Raw genomic sequence first — 14,201 nt, forward strand, 5'->3', positions numbered from 1 at the left:
CCTCACAGTCGCCTACCGCCTCCCTAGGGCCGCCCCCCCCACCCCCCCACCCCTGCGCAGGGAATGTTCTAATCCCCTTTTTTGCTGAGCAAACTCTCTTTTATCTTCCAAGACTCAACTCAGGGGACATCTCCCCCAGAATGAGGAACTTCCAGGGCAGAAGTTCAAGGGCCCCTAAGGCCAGAACCCAGGCTGTCTATTTTGTTGAATAGTTAATCAATCGTGTCAGGGAACCATTCCCTGAGTACCCCAAGATGGACGTCCCACTGCGCTGCCCTCTGTGCCCCCTGCACACCTTATCCACGCTTTGTTAGAGCTTCTTGAGGAAAGCATCATTTCTTATGCTCATTTCCTTTTCTTCAGTTTCTAACTCTGTACCTACCACATAGGAGGTGCGGTACGTGTTTGTTGAATGAACAAATGATCGGGCGTGGCTTTTCACCTTGTGTCTCCTGTGAGCCCGCCAGGCCCGGCCCAGTGTCTTTACCTCTATCCCTAGCCCGGGTCTCCCTCCAGTGCCCGGAGCACTCTGCAGCCCTGAGCACTGCCGCCCTGGGGGTAGGGGACCCTCACAGTCGCCTACCGCCTCCCTAGGGCCGCTCAGCCCAAAGCCGCTCCGGAGACGGCTCCGCCCACAACCGGGGTTGGAGGGCGGAGGCAACGCCCACCGGGCCGGGCTGCCTGGGATTGGTGCGGCCGCCGATAGGAGGAGGGGACAGCGCTGGGCTGCTGTTGACGCTCTACCGGCCAGAAAAGTCCAGCCCCGCGGCTGTGGAGAGACTCTGCGCGGCCAGGCGGTGGTAAGTGCTCGGCGGCCGGACAGGCTGGACGGGCGGGACGGGCGGGACTGACGGGAGGGGAGGACGCAGAGGACCCGCGCGAGCGCGCTGGGCGCTGCCCACGTCCGTCTCCGCCACAGGCTGCGCTCCGCCAAAGGCAGTGCTCCAACCCGGAGCCGGCCCCGCCCGGGGGAAACCGCCCGGTGGCCGACGAGGTCGTCAGTCCTGCCCTGTCTTCCAGACCCGGAGGACCTAGGCTCCCGGACGGCAAGGAACCGCCCAACATGGCATCGGAGGTGAGTGGGACCTCGAGGACTCCGGTCCTCCAAGCCTCCAAACGAGGGGGAGGGGCGCCCTGGGCGCCAGCCGGGACAGTGACCTGCGCACGCGATCTCCCCGAGCCAGACCTGTCGCCCTCCACCCTCCTGGTAATTGTCCTCGCAGCCTCCAGGCAGTGGGTACGCCCTGGCGCACCTGCCAGAGCCCTAAAGAGAGCTTTGCCCCGACTTCCCGGTGTCACCACCACCATCTTCTCTCCCCCGTCCCTCACCCCTCCCTAGGCAGCCTTTGTGGCAAACGCACCAACCCACACTGCTGGGGAAGGTGGCCTTAACCTGACCGTGATCTAGGCCGGGCGGGAAAGGTGCGGCCCACTCATTCAGCACCCTCACCTCTTCATTCCTTCCTTCCCGCCCCCCCCCCCCCCCCCCCCATGGCTTGCTAATCATGCTGGTCTGAAGATGACATGGGGCAGCAAGGTTCCAAGTGCTTTATAACCATGAACCCTCATTCTCCAGAACAACCCTGTTACTGTGACAGATCCAGGTACTGTACAGGCACTGTTACTATTGCTGTCTGACAGAGGAGGAAACTGAGGCTGAGTTCAGTGAATCACCTAATGTCACACAGCTGGGAGGGGCCAGAGGCAGGATTTCACCCAGAGAGCCAAACTCGATCCCTGTGTCAGAGTCCACAGGACTCTTGCATGTGCTAAGAGCCAGGACATAGGGGACCGTGCCATGTGGCCCCAGGACCTGGTGGCTTCCTGTCTCATTGGCCTCTCTCCCTCAGAGCCAGAGGACTCCTGGGTTCTCTTTCTGACTTAGTGGCAGGAGTCTGAGGCACAGGTTCCTTTCCCTGGGCCTCAGTTGATTTACTCGGCAGATGGGAATAATATTAGCTGTCTGCCTTCTCTGTAAGGTACTGGATCATGAGGTCATTGCTTTGAACCCTTCAGGTAAAAGGGGCTGTTTGCTTGATGCCAGAAAAGGGAACCCTGGGCCTGGGAAGCAGGAGGTGTGGGTTCCAGTCCCTCCTGGCCCCCATTAGCTGGCAAGTCACTTCCTCTCTGGGCCTCAGTTTTTTATTGAATAAAAGGGTTAAGACTGTCTGCCCTGCTAGCTTCTGGGTCATGGTGGAGGGCCCGTGGCAGGGCCTGGACTTTGGGGCCAAACAGATGGCTTCTGAAGCAGTCACTCGACCTCCCTGAACGTCTTTCCTCACTTGTAAAATAGGGGTAACCTCATAGGAGGGTGTAAGAGCATCTGGAGAATGCCTGGCACAGGGCGAAGCAATAGTAGGTGCTCGATAAATCATGGCTAATGACACTAAGAGGGACAACGCCAGTGTTTCCCGTGTGTTCTAAATCGGCTGTTGCTCTTTCATCCCAGCCTGAACCAGTGTCCCTGTCCCCTTGCCCCAAAGGGATCCTTCTGGCCCAGATGTACCCTGGCTCACAGCAGTGCCCTCTCCCACCACCTCGCCCCTCTCTCAGTGCCCAGGTGGTGGTGGCACGTCACTCTAACATCCTCCTGGGGTCCTTTTAAGACTGGCAGCAGGGTAGGAGCTTGGCTCCAATGCAGAGTGGACTGCCTTCAGGAAACCAGGGCGCCAGGCGACCTCTGCTTTCCCCAGGCCGTCCTGTGGGTTGGCACTAATTGGTTTGGCTGCAGCCCCACTTGTTAAATAGTTGTTATTACTAACAACCCACGAAGCGAGTCCAGGGGCCTGCTAGGGGAGGTGATGCCAGGCCCCTGGCTGAAGGGCAGCCTGCCTCCCCATCCTGACTGGCTGGCCCTGGCCCTCTGGCCCCAGTGGTCAGGACCAGGGCCCCACGTGGTGCTTTGCTGGAGATCTAGGCCTGGCGGGGCAGGGGGTAAGGGGCAGGTCCAGCTCAAAAGGCTGAGTGGGAGCAGAGGCTACATCTGCAGGGCAGAGTCCTCTGGCAGCCAAGGCTGCTGGGCACTGAGGGGTCAGCTCACAGCCTGGGGCCAGAGCACGGTGGAGGTCCCGGGGGTGCACACAGGAGTGACGAGTGGAGCTAAGGCTCCACCTGACCCTGGCAGCCCTCAGCCCCTCCCTTAGCAATACCTAGAACTTACTGAGTACCAGGCACTGTGCTATGTATGCAGTTAGCTTAATCTAATGGCTTAATCTAACAACTCCATCAGATAGATGCTATTATTATTCCTATTTTATAAAGGGACAACCCTGAAGGTTAGAGAGGTAATATAACACTCCTATGGTCAGATGGCTAACTGAGGTCTGGGACATTGCAGGGAGCCAGAGGAGAACATATGTCCCCAGTGGCCACTGTAGACCCCTTCCACAGAAAAGATGCCAGAGAAGTAACATTCCCATCTCCACCCCGGACCACTCCCCTCCTGTCCTTGGCTCACTGGGCACTAGGACTGCCCCTCAGGGGTTCTGCACTCCCTCCCCCATCTGTCCCATGCCCTGACCTATGCCCTCTTTCAAAACAGAGGTGTCTCTGTCCCATCCCTCTGCCCTTGGCTCCTGGGGGGCAGAGGGTCAGCTAGTGACCTCCTAGAAGGCCAATGATAATGGGTGTGTCTGGGGTGCTCTCCAGAGGAGTGGGGGCTTGGGACCTTAGGCCCCACCCCAAGCTGGGGGAGGGAGATGCAGGTAATTTGAGACTGATGGGGCCCCTCAAGTGCCTCCTCACCTGTCCCTGCAGCAAATGTTCAGAACAGCAGAGCCAGCAGAGAGGTCCTGGTGGCATGTGGGGTTTAGAGCAGGGCTTCGACTTCCGGCTGCCAAGGTGCAATCCGGGCTCTGCCGCTCTCAGCAAGGGCAAGGTAAAGATCTGCTCTGTGCCTCAGTTTTTCCTCTCTGTAGCAGGATAGTATTGGTACCCAGTTCACAGCGTTGCTGTCTGCATGACAAGCAAATAATGGTGCCTGGCAGACAGTGAGAATGCGACATATGTTAGCCAGCATTATTGTCATTATCCCTGGTACATCAGAGCTGGATTCCAGAGTGACTTCTCACTTTGGTCAGTGGCAGGAAGGGTCCCAGAAGTTCTGCTGTGGTCTCAGGGGTGCCTGCCACCATCTCCCTGGAGCAGCGCCCCATGGTGGGAAAAAACCTAACTTCAATGTCCAGCCAATTTCCCACATTCACTCCCTGAGTGACTCTGGGCAAGTTCCTAACCCTCTCTGAGCCTCAGTTTCCTTATCTGTCCAGTGAGAATAACCCTGCCCGCTGGCTCCCACTGCCATCAGATTTGATAACTCTCCTGAGGGCCCTTTGTGGGAGGCACTGTTCTCAAGGGGGTAGGAGACTAATTGCTCGTGCCCTCCTGGCCAGAGCGGGAAGCTGTGGGGTGGCCGGTTTGTGGGCACAGTGGACCCCATCATGGAGAAGTTCAACTCGTCCATCACCTATGACCAGCACCTCTGGGAGGTGGACGTGCAGGGCAGCAAGGCCTACAGCCGGGGCTTGGAGAAGGCGGGGCTCCTCACCAAGACCGAGATGGACCAGATACTCCAGGGCCTGGACAAGGTACTCTCCACACCCTCAGGCCCAACCCAGCGTCCCTCCCTGTGGTCCCAGGCTTTCACCAAATCCCCGAGCGAGCGCAGGCTGTGGTATCATCCCAAGCCTGCCATCTCCCCTCGTAGTGATCATATGCCTAGAGAGGTGCCCTTTAACCACATGCTGTGCTGACTGTCTCTCTTCATCCCTTAATGCCCCTGTGATCCTATGGCTCCTAAGCAAACGTGCTCTTGGCCTGTGATGCTCCTCGGGGGTCGAGCGCTGCCAGGACTCAACTGCTGATGCCCGCCCTCCTGACCCCCGTGTTGCTGCTATCTGCTACAGGTAGCTGAGGAGTGGGCCCAGGGCACCTTCAAACTAAACCCCAATGATGAGGACATCCATACGGCCAATGAGCGGCGTCTGAAGGTGAGGCCATCTCCCACCTCACCCCCTACCCCTGCCCCTCCCCTCTCTGGGCCACGTTGAGCATAAGCACCATCATTCTGTTCCCTTCATTACTGGGACCTCAGAGCAGGAGGCCTTAGCAGAGATGGCAGAGATCGGGCAGAACCAGGAGACCCCCCGGGGCAGGGAGAGAGGGCCACAGGCTGGGGAGGCTGTGGCCTGAGCTGACCCCACTGGGCCACAAGCAGGCAGACCCCGACTGCATGCCTCCCTCCACCCCCAGGAGCTCATCGGTGAAACCGCAGGGAAGCTGCACACAGGACGAAGTCGGAACGACCAGGTGCCGCCAGACTGCCCGGCTCCCCGCCCTGGGCCTTCCCAACCTTGGGGGGTCCAGGCAGCAGAGCTGGGGCTCAGCAGCAGTCCTGGCTCCCCAGGGAGGCAACATATCTGTGGTCCCTGAGTGCCACATCCTCCTCCCAACAGGTGGTCACGGACCTCAGGCTGTGGATGCGGCAGAACTGCTCCACGCTCTCTGCCCTCCTCCGGGAGCTCATCAGAACCATGGTGGATCGGGCAGAGGCGTGAGTGCATGCAACACCAGGTGGTAGAGAGGGGCATGAGGGCAGCCAGGGTCTCTGCTCCCCCAAGACAGGCAGCCTGAATGCCAGACCTAGGTGGCAGGGGTGATGAGGGTAGGGGGGCCAGGCTCTGGGGTACAGGGTTACAGTCCAGAACTCCTGGACCGAGTGAGGCAGAGCAGCCAGGAGCGGGGATTTCTTGCAGCATCCCCGACCCCCAGCCAGCCCAGCTCAGCAGGCAGGGGGAGCTCACCCTTTGAGGGTTCACAGGCCAGAGGCTAAGGCACTAGGCAGATGGCCCGAAGCCTGCGGAAGGGGGCCAGCTTGCCCGGGGCAACCAGAGAGTCACTCCTTGGCCTGCCTGTGCCCCATGTCCCCCGTCCCCACACAGCATGGCGGGCAAAGGAAAGAGCTGAGGGCTGCCTCCCGCTGGCCTCATCCCAAGCTTTGGATTCTGTGACATGACTGCTGAGAAGTCTCTATTACAGGGTTGACCCCTCCTCTTCCCCAGCTCCCTGTGACCCCTGTTTCACTGACTTCACTGGGGGAAAACAAGGGCCCCCAAACTGTCATCCTCGGGGCAGGATGGGTCTTGGGAGGATTAGGGAGTGACTGCTAATGAGTACAGGGTTTCTTTCCTTTTTTTTTGTCTGCGTTGGGTCTTCATCGGTGCACGCAGTGAGCGGGCTTCTCACTGCTGTGGCTTCGCTTGTTGCGGAGCATGGACTCTAGGCGCACAGGCTTCAGTAGTTGCAGCACGTGGGCTCAGTAGTTGTGGCGCACGGGCTTAGTTGCTCTGCGACATGTGGGATCTTCCCAGACCAGGGATTGAACCCATGTCCCCTGCATTGGCAGGCGGATTCTTAACCACTGCACCATCAGGGAGGTCCCAGGGTTTCCTTCTTGGGGCGATGGTTGTACACTAAATGTACACTTTAAATGGGTGATTTGTATGTGAATTATATCTCAATAAAGCTGTTTATTTAAAAAAATTAGAACTGTCACTCACAGCACCTGTGCCACTGCCCTGCCTACTTTAAAGTGCCCCCAGCTATTCTGGGCTCCTCTGGAGTTCCTCTCATGCTCACAAACTCGGCCTCTCACTGCCAGGTGGTACCTGCCGTGCACCTCCCCTCCTACCCTGGCCCCTACCCAGATCTGCTGCCAAGGTGCAGAGGCCCCAGCTGAAGGTGTAATCTCTACTTGGTCCTACGCTCACCCTCGGGACGCTCCCCAGCCATGGCCCAGTCACAATGCCCCACCTCCCGACCCTTCCCTTACACCATGTTTGTCCCCAGGAGATCACCTGGTCCCTTGTGCAGGCAGATCCTTGGTGAGCCTGCCCTGCTCTTCCCTACAGGGGCCCAGGGGCCCAGGCAGGCCTCGCCTGAACCTCCTGAGCCCCTCAGGCTCCCTGCCCCTACTCTTCCCCCACAGGGAACGTGACATCCTCTTCCCAGGGTACACACACCTGCAGAGGGCTCAGCCCATCCGCTGGAGCCACTGGATCCTGAGGTGAGCGGGCAGTGATGGAGGGGCATGGTGGAGGGGAGGGGCCCAGCCCAGGCTGCCCTGACCCTCCTGCCTCCTGGCTTCCCACAGCCATGCTGTGGCACTGACCAGAGACTCTGAGAGGCTGCTGGAGGTGCAGAAGCGGATCAACGTCCTGCCCCTGGGGAGGTGAGTGAGGCCCAGTGCTCCAAGGATGGGGCTGCTGCCACATACTTAGCATGGTCCTTGGGCTTCAAGAGAAGAGGAGGGGCCAGGAAGGGCAGAGGGGGACAGAAGCCAGGCAATCAGCCTCCCTAGCCACGGTGGGAGGGAGACCACAAATGGACCCTCAGCTCTCTCTAAGATGGGGGCGATGAGTGTGTCACAGCCAGGCCAGAGCTCTCCAGAGAGCCAGCCAGCTGCTCACATCGTGCCATTTCCCCCGCATGGGGACAACTGTCTGGCACCCAAGCCGACCAGGCCGCAGCCCTGGCAACCAGAGCTCAGCACAGGTGTGCATGCAAGTACATGCCAGGGCCTGCCTGCTGGGAGCCCCGGTCACTCAGAACCCCTCCCATCTCTGCAGCGGGGCCATCGCAGGCAACCCTCTGGGTGTGGACCGGGAGCTGCTCCGAGCAGGTGAGGCACCCTGCCCCTCCTTTCCCAGGAGACCACCCGCAGCACCTGCCAGGTCTCACAGACACACACTTAGAGAGGGCAGGGGTCCGGGTAAAACTCTGGTCTATTATCTATGGCCAGTGAGGCTAGAGAGGCAAGGGGAGGCCATGGGAGAGGTGCATGGTGCCGGGGAGACTCAGGGCTCCCGCCTCCCTCCTGGGACCTGTACCAAAGACCTTCCCAACCTCCTGCCCCTCCCTACTCCTCCTCCCTGAGAGGGGGTCATGGGGGGGTGCTGGGCAGCCTGCTTGGGGGGTGGGGGTGGGGAGAAGGCCCCTCCTTGCCCTCCAGCCCCACCCTATTGCCTTCCCCTTCCCAAATCGGCCAGAACTGAACTTTGGGGCCATCACTCTCAACAGCATGGATGCCACCAGTGAGCGAGACTTTGTGGGTGAGTCCTGGGCGCTGGCCCGCCCGCCCTCCAGGGCCAGTCCCCTGCAGTGTGTGCTGCCTTTGTCCCCCCGCCCTGCCTCCTCTCCAGCTTCCTACCAGCCCCGTATGGCCCACCGGACCTTCTCCAGGCTGGGTGAGGGGTGAGGCCTGGTGACCAGACAGCCTGCTCTCCCTCCCCTCCCACAAGCTGAGTTCCTGTTCTGGGCTTCGCTGTGCATGACCCACCTCAGCAGGATGGCTGAGGATCTCATCCTCTATGGCACCAAGGAATTCAACTTGGTGCAGCTCTCAGATGCCTACAGGTAAGGCTGCGCCTGCCCTCCCCCAGCTGCACCCACCAGCATGACTTCTTTCCTCCTCACCCCAACCCTGGGGCAGAGCTGCCCAGCAGACCAGCCAAGGGGCACCGGAGCCCCTTCAGCCCCCAGCATCTCTGTCTCCAGCACTGGAAGCAGCCTGATGCCCCAGAAGAAAAACCCAGACAGCCTGGAGCTGATCCGGAGCAAGGCGGGGCGAGTGTTTGGGCGGGTAAGCAGGGCAGGGAGCTGGGGCGAGGCCTCTGCGCGGACCTGGAGGGTCCCGAGGGAACGTCCAGGACAGGCTCCGAGGTCCAGCCTCCTGATCCTCCCTGTCCCCTCAGTGTGCTGGGCTCCTGATGACCCTCAAGGGACTTCCGAGCACCTACAACAAGGACTTACAGGTGCGAGGCTGGGGACCTAGTTGTACACATACCAATTCTCGGGGTCCTGGTTCATCTGGGCAGGGACCCCACAGAATTGCCACCTCCTGTCCTGTGCACCCAGCCCTGGGAGTGCTCTCCTCTCCCTTGGTGCGGGGTGTACAAGGTGCTGAGTGTTCCCAGTGGAAGGCAGTGGGAAGGCCTCACTGGGCACCGGGCTACTGGGCCCTTACCTCCTGCCACATGCCTCCCAGGAGGACAAGGAAGCCGTGTTTGAAGTGTCCAACACCATGAGCGCCGTCCTCCAGGTGGCCACTGGCGTCATCTCTACACTGCAGGCAAGACACGCCTCTTCTCCCGAGGCCCCTAAACTCAGGGCTGGGATGCCAGGAGGGTGATCTTGAGAGGAGGCAAGCGTGGGTGGGTCCAGAGGCCGTGGGGCAGAGGGAGGGGGCATGTGCTTGTTCCTGCCCTGGGAAGAGCGAAGAGACATACTACAGTAGAGTGGAAGTGGGTTAGACTCAAGGAGCCCCATCAGCTGGCCTGACCAGATTTCTTCTTTAACCACTTACTATGGGAAATTTCAGTATGCAGCAGTTGAGAGGCTGTATCATGAACCCTTATGTACCAACACTCGGCTTAAACAACAATCAACCCATGGCCACTCTTGCTTCAGCTGTCTTTACCCACTACCCCCTCCACCGTTGTTTTTAAGCAAATCCCCCTCATCATTTCATTCCTAAATAGTTCAGGATGTGTCTCTAAAGCAGTGGTTCTCAAAGTGTCGTCCCAAGGTCAGCAGCATCAGTACCACCTGAGAACTTGACAGACCTGCAATCCTAGGCCCCCCTCCAGGCCTGCTGAATCAGAGACTCTGGGTTAGGCCACGGAGATCTGTATTCATTATAAACCCTCCAGGTGATTCTGATGCTAAAGATAAGGAGGCAACCCCAGTAGCACAGCTAATAATTATCAATAATTATGAAATGATGGTTCAAGCAGAGAAAGCAGAAGAGGGTGGGTAAGAGGGGATCTGCCCAAGGCAGGGGACTTCCTGGCTGAGGGGGGAGGGTAGGCCTTAGGCTGGCAGCTCCAGGACCAAGGGCCCCCCAGATTCACACTCGCCTGGCCTGCTGTCCCCAGATTCACCGTGAGAACATGGCACGGGCTCTTAGTCCTGACATGCTGGCAACTGACCTCGCCTACTACCTGGTCCGCAAAGGGGTAAGTGTGGGGCAGCCAGGGTGGAGGGGCGAGGGGACAGGGATATTCCTCAGGCTGGGGGTGGCGGTGGTCATGGCGCGGGGGGAGGGCCGGCACCCCCAGCAGAACAGGGAGCTCAGGAAGCCTGCGTCAGCACCACTCTCCCGCCCCCCCGCGCCCCCAGATGCCATTCCGCCAGGCCCACGAGGCCTCCGGGAAAGCCGTGTTCATGGCCGAGACCAAAGGGGTCGCCCTCAACCAGCTGTCGCTGCAGGAGCTACAGACCATCAGGTGCGCTCCCCTCCCCTCCCCTCCCCTCCCCTCCCTCTGCTGCCTTCCTCGAGGCCAGCCCGGGCCCACCTCCTCCTTTCCCCCCAGCCCCCTGTTCTCGGGAGACGTGAGCCACGTGTGGGACTACGGACACAGCGTGGAGCAGTACGCAGCCCTGGGGGGCACCGCGCGCTCCAGTGTCGACTGGCAGATTGGGCAGGTGCGAGCTCTCCTAGGGGCGCAGCAGGCCTAGAGCCCTCCCCATGCCTCTCCCAAATAAAGTGGGCCCAAGAGAAGGCTGTGTGTGTTTCCTGCCCAGCCTGTCTGCCTCGGTCGGTGGGGATGCAGTTAGGGGCCATAGAGGAAGTGGAGGAGCTGGACAAGCATGGCTAGAGTCAGGGATGGGGAAGGGTGGAGGGGATGTGCATCAGAGCCTCCACCCTGCGCAGGCCCCACCCCCTTCACCGTGGGCCTCACAGTGACTTCCTGCCTTGGGTGTCTTGGCGGGACTGGCTTCCTTGGAGCCCTGGTGGGAGCTGACGGGCTGGGTTAACCCAGACAGCCCCGTCCGTCCCCCTTCCTTCCAGTGTCCTTCCTAGGCTGCCCTGCTCACATTGTCCCCTTGCTTAACCCACCCTTCCCCAGACCGTCAGGGTCCTGTACCCTCTGAGGGGAATGGTGTATCTGGTGGTAAAGTCGGTCATCCGGCTAGCATGTGATGCCAGGCACTAGGTGAGCTGCATACACAGGTAAAGAAGACGCTTCCTCCACCCTGAAGAGTAACATACAAATTCCCAGACACTAACCGTGAGGTGAGGGCCACGGATAGGTGGTGCCAGAGGGGCCTGCCCCTGCTGCAGTCAAGGGAGGGATGGTCTCACTGAGTCTGCAAAGAGCCCGAGGCCAGGCCTAGGACATGGTATGTATTCCATAACGGTGGTCCCCAGAGCCAGCAGAGATGCAGAGGCCTCGTCTATACAAATCTCACCAAAATCCTGCTAATAAAACACAAATTTCAGACATTTCTTAACAACAAAGGTAAGCAAGCTAAACACAAAGAAGAATGAAGAACTCCTGAGCGACTCTGGGAGCAATGAGGAGACTCTGTAAACTAAGGAACCAGAACCCCAGCAGTGGGGACCCTACACCAAACTCCCAGAGGGTGAAAGCTGTGGGCCACACATAGAATGTCCTAGAGTGGTGGTTCTCAGAGTGCGGCTCCTGATTATTATCATCATCATCTTCTTCAAACTTGTTGAAAGGAAAACGTTCAGTCCCCACTGAGACCTACTGAATCACATTCAGCAGTCTGTGTTAACAAGTCCTTCAGGTGATGCTGACGTGTGCTCAGGTTTGAGAGTCACTAATCTTTAGAACCTTGTTACACAAAGTTGCTGCAGACGAGCAGCATCAGCCTCCCTGGGCCCCTACCCTGACCTACTGATTCAGAATCTGCAGCTTAAGAAACTCACCAGGTTATTCTTGTGCACATTTAGAGTCAGAAGTGCTGATCTGTAGATACACAACAAGGACTTATTGTATAGCACAGGGAACTATATGCAGTAACTTGTAATATCCTATAATGGAAAAGACTGGGAAAAAAAAAAAAATATATATATAACTGAATCACTTTGCTGTACACCTGAAACTAACACAATATTGTAGATTAACTGTACTTTAATTTTTAAAAATAAAAGAAACCCAGAGGGGTCAAACAGAAACAAAATTGTAGGAGTAAAAAAAAAAAAGTGCTAATCCAGAGAATGCCTAAAATCTAGTCTCCAAAATGAAGGAGGGCCTCAGCCATCCAACAGCAGACAGGATTAAAATAACTAATACATTTAGCACAAGGAGAACTGGAATAGAGGGAGGCAGGAAGTTGCTGTGATGCCTCCCTCCATCTCTACCGCCTCCATTGAGGGAGCACACCCCAGTCTAAATGGGGACTCTTTCCAGACAATCCTGTTAAAAGTTCCTCCTTAACTGAATTGCAGTCAGCCTCGCTGGGCTTCCCACTCAGGGAGCCTAGCCTGACCAGAAGGAATGGCCTGTCCTAGCTCAGGAAGGGCAAGAGTTTGTGCAGCTTTTCTCCCAGGCTCTGTCCATACATGACTGAGCTACTCCGCATATCTGCCTCTTTCTGTTCTGCTACAGACTGGCTGCATACTTTCCTCTTGTCTACTGTGTTTTTAATCTCAGAAGCTGTTTACACCAAAGCTCAGTGTGACCTTGTATTGATTTCCTATTGCTGTAACAAAGTACCACAAACTTCATGGCTTAAAATAACATAAACTATTTTATAATTCTTGAAGTCAGAAGTCTAAAGTGGGTTTTTTAATTAATTTATTTTTGGCTGTGTTGGGTCTTCATTGCTGCGTGCAGGCCTTCTCTAGTTGCGGCGTGTGGGCTTCTCATTGCGGGGGCTTCTCTTGTTGCGGAGCATGGGCTCTAGGCACGCAGGCTTCAGTAGCTGCAGCACATGGGCTCAGTAGTTGTGGCTCGAGGGCTCTAGAGCGCAGACTCAGTAGTTGTGGCACACGGGCTTAGTTGCTCCGCGGCATGTGGGATCTTCCTGGACCAGGGCTCAAATCCCATGTCCCCTACACTGGCAGGCGGATTCTTAACCACTGCACCACCGGGGAAGTCCCTGAAGTGGGTTTTATTGAGACAAAATCAAACCTCAGCAGGGTCATGCCTCTTCCAGAGACTAGAGAAAAATCTGTTTCCTTGTCTGTTCCAGTTTCTAGAGGCCACGTGCATTCCTTGGCTTACGACCCTTCCTCCATTTTCAAGGCCAGCAATGTAAAATCGTCAAATCTCTCTTTGACCCTCTGCTTCCACTGTCACATTTTTTTTTAATTTATTTTTTATCGATGTGTAGTTGAATTACGTTGTGTTAATTACTACTGTACAGCAAAGTGACTCAGTTATACATATATATACATTCTTTCTCTTTTCCATTATGGTTTATCACAGGATACTGAATATAGTTCCCTGTGCTATGCAGTAGGGCCTTGTTGTTTATCCATTCCATGTATACCAGTTTGCATCTGCTAATTCCAAACTCCCAGTCCAACCCTCTCCCACCCCCTGCCCCCTTGGCAACCACCAGTCTGTTCTTTATGTCCCTGATTCTGTTTCTGTTTCATAGATAGGTTCATTTGCATTGTCACATCTTCTGACTGACCTTTCTGCCTCCCTATAAGGACCCTTGTGATTACATTGGATCCACCTGCATAAACCAAGATAATCTCGTCTCAATATCCTTAACTTAATCACATCTGCAAAGTCCCTATTTATCATGTTAAAATAACATAGTTACAAGTTCCAAGGATTATTATTCAGCTTACTACATTCTGTCTGGCTCTCAAAGATTTATGTCCATCCCACATGCAACATACATTTACCTGACCCCCAAGGTCTCCCAAAGTCTCAACTCATTACAGCATCAACTCAAGTTCAAAATTTCATCTAAATCTCATCAGCTCAAAAGTCCCATATCTCATCATCTAAAATGGGTATGACTGAGATTCTGGGTATGATCCATCCTGGGGCAAAATTCCTCTCCATCCATGAACCTGTGATTGTGCTGAGGATTAAATGAGTTCACACACAAAAATTCAAGAAATAAATTATCTACTCACTTTCTAAAGTAAGATGCTGGTTTAGGTACAGTATAACAGTTATAGACATTTCAATTTAAAAAGGAAGAAAATGGGAATTCCCTGGCGGTCTAGTGGTTAAGACTCAGCACTTTCACTACCATGGGCCTGGTTTTGATCCCTGGGGAACTAAGATCCCACAAGTTGTGTGGCGTGGCCAAAAAATATAAATAAATAAACAAATAAATAAAAGGAAGAAAATGGATAACACAATATTGTAAACCAACTATACTTCAAAAAAAAAAAAAAAAAAAGGGGCTTCCCTGGGGGCGCAGTGCTT

The 14,201-nt window shown here is 56.2% G+C and overlaps 1 protein-coding gene across 3 annotated transcripts; it reads left to right on the top strand.

Annotated features, from left to right (window-relative positions):
- Nucleotides 1-937: 937 nt before the first annotated feature.
- Nucleotides 938-10,599, top strand: ASL (argininosuccinate lyase). Of its 3 annotated transcripts, XM_007452651.1 has the most exons (16): nucleotides 938-1,075; nucleotides 4,389-4,583; nucleotides 4,902-4,985; nucleotides 5,248-5,304; nucleotides 5,451-5,548; nucleotides 6,983-7,060; nucleotides 7,148-7,225; nucleotides 7,623-7,675; nucleotides 8,043-8,105; nucleotides 8,295-8,409; nucleotides 8,551-8,635; nucleotides 8,748-8,807; nucleotides 9,041-9,124; nucleotides 9,930-10,010; nucleotides 10,174-10,280; nucleotides 10,368-10,553. In XM_007452651.1, the coding sequence occupies exons 1-16, from the start codon at nucleotides 1,064-1,066 to the stop codon at nucleotides 10,510-10,512; spliced, it is 1,395 nt and encodes a 464-aa protein (XP_007452713.1). In that variant the 5' UTR covers nucleotides 938-1,063; the 3' UTR covers nucleotides 10,513-10,553. The 3 variants fall into 3 exon arrangements, with proteins under 3 accessions (XP_007452713.1, XP_007452714.1, XP_007452715.1); XM_007452652.1 differs by lacking the exon at nucleotides 8,748-8,807 and having other exon boundaries at nucleotides 10,368-10,599; XM_007452653.1 differs by lacking the exon at nucleotides 7,148-7,225 and having other exon boundaries at nucleotides 10,368-10,599.
- The last annotated feature ends 3,602 nt before the right edge of the window (nucleotides 10,600-14,201 follow it).

Source organism: Lipotes vexillifer, unplaced genomic scaffold (assembly GCF_000442215.2).
Source record: "Lipotes vexillifer unplaced genomic scaffold, Lipotes_vexillifer_v1.1 scaffold426, whole genome shotgun sequence".
Classification (NCBI taxonomy): domain Eukaryota; kingdom Metazoa; phylum Chordata; class Mammalia; order Artiodactyla; family Lipotidae; genus Lipotes; species Lipotes vexillifer.

What these genes read in the sequence shown, in the direction of transcription:
- ASL (XM_007452651.1), top strand. An exon ending in AACGTCCTGCCCCTGGGGAG is followed by an intron (nt 7,226 to 7,622) that starts GTGAGTGAGGCC and finishes CCATCTCTGCAG; the next exon opens with CGGGGCCATCGCAGGCAACC. An exon ending in CAGGAGCTACAGACCATCAG is followed by an intron (nt 10,281 to 10,367) that starts GTGCGCTCCCCT and finishes CTTTCCCCCCAG; the next exon opens with CCCCCTGTTCTCGGGAGACG.